General features: G+C 41.1%; 1 protein-coding gene across 1 annotated transcript in view; it reads left to right on the forward strand.

Annotated features, from left to right (window-relative positions):
* Positions 1-6: 6 nt before the first annotated feature.
* AK3 (adenylate kinase 3) overlaps positions 7-7,811 on the forward strand; it is a 10,188-nt gene continuing 2,383 nt past the window's right edge. The window contains exons 1-3 of the mRNA XM_009084329.1: positions 7-65; positions 3,762-3,881; positions 6,860-7,032. Of these exons, the coding sequence (XP_009082577.1) occupies positions 50-65; positions 3,762-3,881; positions 6,860-7,032 (309 nt within the window). The 5' untranslated portion in view covers positions 7-49. The remainder of the gene's footprint in view (positions 66-3,761; positions 3,882-6,859; positions 7,033-7,811) is intronic.

Here is a 7,811-nt window from a genome sequence, read left to right on the forward strand (position 1 = left end):
GCACTTCGGGGTGAAGCACCTCTCCAGCGGCGACCTGCTGAGGGACAACATGCAGAAGAAGACAGGTGGGAATGGGGGACGGGAAGAAAAAAACGCGGCCCCGCTCCGGGGAGGGCGCACAGTCCTCCCCCGGCTCCGCTTCTTCCCTGCCTTCTCCCCCCGGGAAGCGTCGAGGGGGTTTGCTCTTCCCCAGTCCCACCTCCGTGTTCCACTCCTCACCCCGGCAGAGGTTGGATGTCTTCATACAGCTCTTCTGGAGGCCAGAGGCCACCAAAGAGTGCCATGTGTCAGCTGTGGGTCCTCTACGAGCTGTCCTCTTTGTCAAGGTGAACGGGGCGTATCTGGGGTTATCCTGTTTTCGTTGCCTTGTTACACCTCGGTGTTTCCTTGTCTTGGTGCTTTTTGTCAGCACCAAGCGGTTTTTGTAGCTGTTTCTGTCAGTGGTTTCTGCAGGTGTTTCTAATAGCTCTGACAGTTTCTGATAGCTTCTCCAGCTGAAAGGATATTAAAAGGGAAAATTACTTCTTAACAGGCAGGGCAAGAAGAGGGATTCTGGTCAATCGGACTTTTTTAGATCACCATTTGATGGTTAGAAGGAGCGTCACTTAGAATTTTTAAGTTATTCCAAAATTAGAAGGCCTTGTCCTGAACTCACAGGCCCAACAGTAGTTGTGCCTTCTAGAAAAATAATGGGCAAAATGTTCAAACTCCTTACCTTGTGCTTTTAAAATTATTATTGTCCTACAAGTTAATATCATGCTTTGCTTTCAGCATGGTCCGTGCTTGCATACAGTGCTGCTTGTATTAGGCAATGAAGTGAATTGTTCTTGCTATGTAGTCTTAGCTTGACCTCTGGACTCTATCGAGATGCCACAGCCCCATTCTCTGGTGAATTTTTGCAGTGGTGAAAAGTCTGCTCCTGACTTCCACACCTGCTTTTTTTTATGGTGGGGTGAAAAACCTTGTAAGAATCATTTCAGGTTGCATGTGAAGTGAGAGTATTGTTATTGTTAAAGCTATAGAGGTCTGCTTTCACTTATCACTGTAGTATTGCACTTGGGTAACTGGCAGTCTTAGTTTTGGAAAGTCACAAGCATGTCTGAAGGTGAAAAATAATCTGTATTATGAAATCAATTGTGATGACACAAATTCTGTTTGCTCAGTAAGTACAATGACTTTGGCATAGTGACTGACTTTACTACAGTTGATACCCAGAAGTTAAGCATTTGTTGGGAGCTCCACTTGAACAGGCATTTCTGATCATATTCGTGCTATTTCCATCTGTTTGGCTGCACAGTCATAAGTTTTTATTTACAGAAGTTACAAAACTGTTCTGTTATGACCTTTCAGTGTAAGGCCTAGTGGGAAGCCATTCCTGAAGTTGAAGAAAGTGTGTTGTTTTACCAAGTACACTGAAAGAGGGAGAATGGCCAAGAGGCAACTCAGACAGCTTTGACAGGTTCAGTAAAGGAAAGAGTTTATGACTTTTGATTATAATAGAAGAGTCCTGCAATTCCCAGTTCTCTGGGAAATGTGTTATGCTAAGATGGTCAGTTAAAACACTAGGAAAAGTAGATATAATTAACTGTAGTTATATGATGCAAATTTTGGCATTTGCTGTCTTGTTAAAATAGACATTGTTGAAAAATCTTGTCAAAGACGTGAGTGTTCTTAGCAGTTATTTGCACATTCTTCTGCTTTGGTGAGTGGAGAGTCTGTGACCACCTCTCTAGTGCTAAGGAAGCTATTGTCTGATTGTGGCTAGAGTTTATGTGCTTTAATGTGCTTAGGACATGATAATCTTTTGTAGAACCATGAGATATGGATACCTGTTATCACCTGGACAGGAAAGAAACCTGTGTTGCCTTTAGTTCCAAAGATTGCCATGCTTGTAGTGGTTTCAGACCCAAGCTGGAAAAAAAAAAAAGGAACTAAATAAAACCAACAAAACCTAATGAAATCCCACTCCCAACAGCAGTGGGAAGAGGGAGGGGGAAGCTAGTCATCATGGGGATGACTACAAACTTTTTGACCTAATGTAGAACTATTTGGGTACAGTTGTGCCTATTCTTTTTCCATCTGTAATAGTGACTTTCTAATGACATGAGTTCTGTGGAGGCAAGAGGCAGCATGTTTCCAGTGCTGTTGGTTTAATAATAGGACATTCCAGCTTGCTATACTCTAAACCCCTCTGGGTCCAAAACCTCATCAGTATTTCGAAAGTATGTTAGAACCCTTCTCTGAACCTTGCCCTGCACGTGTTTTTTAGATCATTGTGGCTACAGCAACACTACAATGTAAATCAATGGCAGAGTCAAACTATTTAGATGTGGTTCAGTCTTCCTCCCAGGCTACTCTTGCAGGGTACATAGTTCAAAGTGCTCTAGACTACCAAGAGGGGCTCGGAAAAGGGAGGTAGGGAAAAGAAGACACACTTTGTAGCCAGGCAGACTGTGACTTTCTCTCCAGTTTGTGGTGTGCTGGAAGACTCATGCATCAGTGTCTGACTCTTTTCCACAATGTGAGGATTATTTGAAGTCTGGCCAAGGTGCATAATGCCAGTTTCTAAATGATCTTCATACTTTTTTCAAAGCCTGACTATAGATGTGAACACCAAATAAGGGGAATTGTCTTATTGCTAGTTTTTGTGCACCACCAAAGCTGTTGCTTGCATTACTTGAGGGTATCTATTGCTTTTCAGTTGCCCTATCTGAAGAAGGGCCTCTCTGCTATTGCACATTCCAGGCATTGAGTGATAGGACCTGCATTTTTCATTGCTTTCTGCTGAAAGTGGTTATATCTTGTGTTGGCGTGTCAGTCCATCCCATTTTCTCTTCTGTTTAGTTTTGTGTAACTAGATCTGAATTGGCTGCAAGTAAAGGCTTCTGCAGATCCATAATAAAACCAGTCTCACTGCTATTCTGGGTGACAACGTAATTGGGTAATTGTTTCATAAATGAATGCTGCGGAGATGTGCCTAGGATGCAGCCCAGGCCACTGAATTTCTTCCTGGCTATCCCTATGATTTGGGTGAAGAACAGTTTGCTACTGCCTGTCATGTAGGAGTATGGTGTGATATCTGGAACTGTGATGACTGAATGGAATTTTAGTGAGCCAGTGAGCTAAATGACTGGTGTTAAAGGTTAGTCAGTTCCGTGGGAAAATACTAGTGTCTGCATGCTCCCATAAATAGTTTACAACATCTATAAACATCCTCTTGTAACTTTAGTAATCATAAAAATACATATCCAGCAAGTGTGCATACTGCTCCTTCAAATGCCAAAGACATTTCTTTTTGTAGTGAAGTCCAAGAGTAAGCTACTATTTTGCCTTTAAACTGAGAAAATAATTTTTATTCTACAGGAAATCTGAGGGCTGTTATCTTAATAAACTTGTATCCTTTATATTTCTTATTTTGAAGACTCTTTTACTTAATGGTCTCTCCTGATTTTAGTTTTTGGAACTTAATATTACACTTACTAACAAACTTATTCAGAAGGTGTGAGGACAGAGGTGTGCCCTGTCTTGTTGCCATTCGTGAAACTACAGACTGATCACATTCATCTGGTACATATTTGTGTGGTCAGATCCTAGGTGATCATCTGTTTGTTTTTTTTTTTATTTTAGCAAGCATACTCTCTGTCTTGTTTACAACTTTTCTGCACCACCCTGTTCAAAACAAATTCTTTGCAGACTTGTGGGGTTTTTTTCGCTTGCTGGAGGTCAGAGATAGTGTAATGTGGCTTCTCTCACTTTTGCAGAAATTGGAATCCTTGCCAAGTCCTACATTGATCAAGGGCGGCTTATTCCAGATGACGTCATGACACAACTAATGCTGAACGAGCTAAAAGGTCTAGATCAGTACAACTGGCTGTTGGATGGTAAGTTAGCGTATTGGATATCGCTATATGTGGAGAGAAAATCTGCTATGGAAAGCTTGGAGTGCTTTGGTCGCTTGTGGTTAGGTACACTTCAGCAGCCAATCTCAAGTCATAGTAACTGGACAATATTTGGTGCCAGCTTGTTGTAAAACTTCCAGCAGGTAGTCTGCCCCAGTTTCTCTGGCTGAAAATTGCTTTCAGTGCATCCTACCTTCAGAACGTGACAGGGGTATTTAATTCACATTGAAAAGGGCGGTTCTTCCGAAACTGGCAGTTCTGGTAGTTTTTATTATGTATCCCGTTTAAAATAGGCATTGAGAAGTTTCTTTTTTTTAAAGCCTTTTCTTGTTAAAGTCCTTGGGAAATGGAAAATTTTTGAAGAATGGGGCTGAGGAGTTTAAATAGAAAGGCAGGCATGTGATGCAGTAATTAGGTAAGTATGGAAAAGTACTGTAGCAGTGCAGTGTGTAATAAATCACTAACAAAGCCACTGCTTAACTGCTCTAAAAGGTCTCTTTCGTTTTCTGTTTGGCTGTGTTCTCTAGAGTGAACTATTTGCAGTTCTGCAGTGTAAGCTCATTGCTTCAGCATTCACAGTAGAAAGACAATGCATTTGCCACTGTCTTCATGAATTGGATGGCTCTTGTTGTTCCAGCTCATGGAAATACAGTTGGATGAGCAGCACAAAGATAGTGTCTAGGCTAGATGTATGCATTTTTGGACTCACAACCTGCTTCAGTAGCTAAAGCTAAACATTTATTTGTGTGGCATTTTATTTAGAGGGAATGAAATATCCACAATGCTCTCTGGCCCTTAGTGCTCTATTAAAATTGCTTCTAAGTACAGTGATCTGGTGGCTTTAGTCACAGTTATGTTCCTCCTTGAGACAAAGGCTTCATTCCCCATGAACAGCGCAATGAAACCTAATTAATAAGGCAAAGAGCTGCACGTTTTGGGGTATTTTTTTCCCCTTTAATTCCAAGTCCTGTGTGCATACACTTCCAGCCTCATGGATCTGGACGTGTAGCAGATTAGCTGCATACACTGGCAGCTCTTACCAGGAGGACTGTGTGGAAACCATAAAAGAACAAATTGGTTTCTGCTGCATATTAACGTGCTTTAAACTTTTGGAGCAGAAATTTTGTCTGCATCAGCATTTGTAATGAGAGCCAGCGAATTACACTAGGGATAGCTCTGGCATAATGGGCTCTGTAGGAACAACACTGTTCTGTTGAAATATGTTAACCCTAAAGTCTTTAGTCTGATAACTGCAATGCAGAACAAACAGCTGAGATCAGCCAGCCCAGACTAGAGTTGCTGAACTGCTTGTATGCTCACTTGGCCAAATACTGATTCACTGTCTTGCGATAGGTCGGTGGCTTCTAGACTCATAGCAAGATGTAGCAATTTGAGTCCTATGTGTCTGTGGGTATAATCTGCTCAGACTTAAGTGTTGTATAATTTAGGGCATTTTCCTCTATGTTCCCGGATTCTTCATAATTCATCACATCTTGTAGATTTTTTTCTATATTGAGAAAACACTGTGCAGCAAACACTCATTCAGTTTCAATGAAATGCTTCTGTAAAGGCACTTTTAATTTGTTCAGTAAGTTTCTCACTACTGACTCCCAAAGCAAACTCATTTTACAGTCACATTACCTAGATGTGTGGTGGCGGACTAGCTTGCCAATAATAAGAACGAATAGCAGTGCTGAAGTCCTGGCTCTCCCTCTGCTCTTAACTTAGAATTTAATTTAGAAGCACTTCCATGAGATAATGTCAACATGTGAGAAACAGGATTAGGGCAGCTGATGACTGTGATGCAAACCAGGTGCATGAGACTCAATGCACAAGGAAGAGCTTGGTCCAAGTTAATCAACTCTTTCCTTTTCTAGTGTTTTAGACAAGACACAGTAGACTTAAGACCTTTTTTTTTTGTTTGTATTTTTTCCTGTTGTAAGGCTAGTTCTTTGCTGGTCTCTTATTCAGAAAATGGACTCATCAACCAGTGTCATGGAAGAACAATTTCTTAAGTTTGTACCTATTGGTGCTTGCATTTTTGGAGAAGTTTACTTGTATAGTATGGTGAAAATTAAAGCTACTGAAGAAAATGAAACTATGAAGGAGTTTTGAAAGTAGGGACATTGTTCCAGTTGATCTGTGGTACAATAGCATGTTCTACAGTAGCTTTGACCACTGAAGTTCTTGTGCTCAATTTTTATCTTTAGACTCTTTGTGAAGACCTTGACTTTCTTGTTCTTTGTTTCCCACTGCAGCCCTTCTTCAGTTCCACTGTATTTCTCTAATAGTTGAAGGCATAGAGTAGGGAACCACAGAGTTCATGGGGCACAATGCAACATCTTTTAAAAGAAGAGACAGCTTCCTGTTCAGCCTGGGGGTTCTCAGAGTCATCATACCCAAGGACAGTTTGATACACTAGAACCTCTAGAATGCCTTTCAAAGCTACTCTTTTACATAAAATTAATCCTGGACTCCTCTGGTAAATGTATTTGGCTTACTGCAACTGAGTAACACAGGTCTGTAATGGTCACTGCCTTAAGCCAGAGTAACACAACTATGGAAGTAAGAGATGTCACAAATGTTTCTAGGTTGTTCCAGGCTTGTGAGTGAAGCTTTTCACTGGAGCTTTTATTGTTCCAGATGTGTATACAGTGCTTTTATGCGATATAGTGGTATGTGGTACATATGAGCATGGGGTCTTCTTGTAGTTATTTGTTATATGTTTGGGATGATAATTAAATGAAATGAGCAGATGAAAGCTGGGAGGGAGGTCACAAGTTAAAATGCCATGACACACTGAAAAATATTTAGAAAATCTAATGTCTCTTCAACCCTTGTGGTATGACAACGCTGCTTCTTTTTTCTGTCTGACAATTACTTTCTCTAATGACTGATACTGGGTGATTTTTGCTATAACTTTGCTTTTGAATTTTTATGGAGTTGTTTCCTTTAAAAAGGCTTCCCCAGAACAGTTGCTCAGGCAGAAGCCCTGGATAGAGAATGTCAGATAGACACTGTGATTGACCTAGATGTGCCATTTGAGACCATAAAGTGTCGACTCACAGCACGTTGGATCCACCCTGCCAGTGGCAGAGTCTACAACCTTGAATTCAGTCCTCCCAAAGTGCAGGTAAGCAATGCACATTGGTGCTGCTACTAAATACATGCTGTATTGCATTTGGTAATTGCAGTAAAATATTGTTTGCATATGTTGTTCCAAAAAACAGTAGCTCAGAAGAAAGCGACTCATTTTATCTCTTGGGAGCACATAATCTTTCTGGTAACACTCTTGCCTCTGAGAGTTAGTGACCTGGTAGAACCACAAGCTGATGGATGTGTTTGTTTCCTGCAGAATGGGACACCATTGTGTTTTGTAAACTCTTGTGCAAGCTGTTCACTGATCTGGAATACTGTCTGCCTTGCACACTTGGCATAGGATCTGGGCATATTCATAGCCTGTTTGCAGCCTGCACAGTCCAAAATGTAGCTTCCTTCTCATTCCTCCACAGGAGTAATTCTTTGTGTCTAGAAAGCACCTTGAAACATCAGTTAGAGGAACCCACTTGATGCTTTCCCTGTGTTTGTATTTAACCAGGACGGGTACTTTCAAGGGAAGAGTTTCTGTACTGCAAAATTTGATGTAGAAACTTGCCAGTCAGGGAAGCTTCTCAACAGATCTGAGAGGTTATGGCTTGAGATATCCTGAAGAGCAACTTGAAGATAAAGTTTGTACATTGTTACTTTTAAGATTGTTGAAGAACTAAGATTTGCCTTGGTGCAATTCAGCTTCAGCTGTATTTCATCCTTAACTCTAAATAACTTAGCTGTTGTGGCATCCCATTTCACCTGGAAGCTCTATTAAGTTACACCACAAGCACAGCAGGCCCAGTAGGTTTTGGATTTCAGTGC

This window comes from Acanthisitta chloris, unplaced genomic scaffold (assembly GCF_000695815.1).
Source record: "Acanthisitta chloris isolate BGI_N310 unplaced genomic scaffold, ASM69581v1 scaffold8401, whole genome shotgun sequence".
NCBI classification, from domain to species: domain Eukaryota; kingdom Metazoa; phylum Chordata; class Aves; order Passeriformes; family Acanthisittidae; genus Acanthisitta; species Acanthisitta chloris.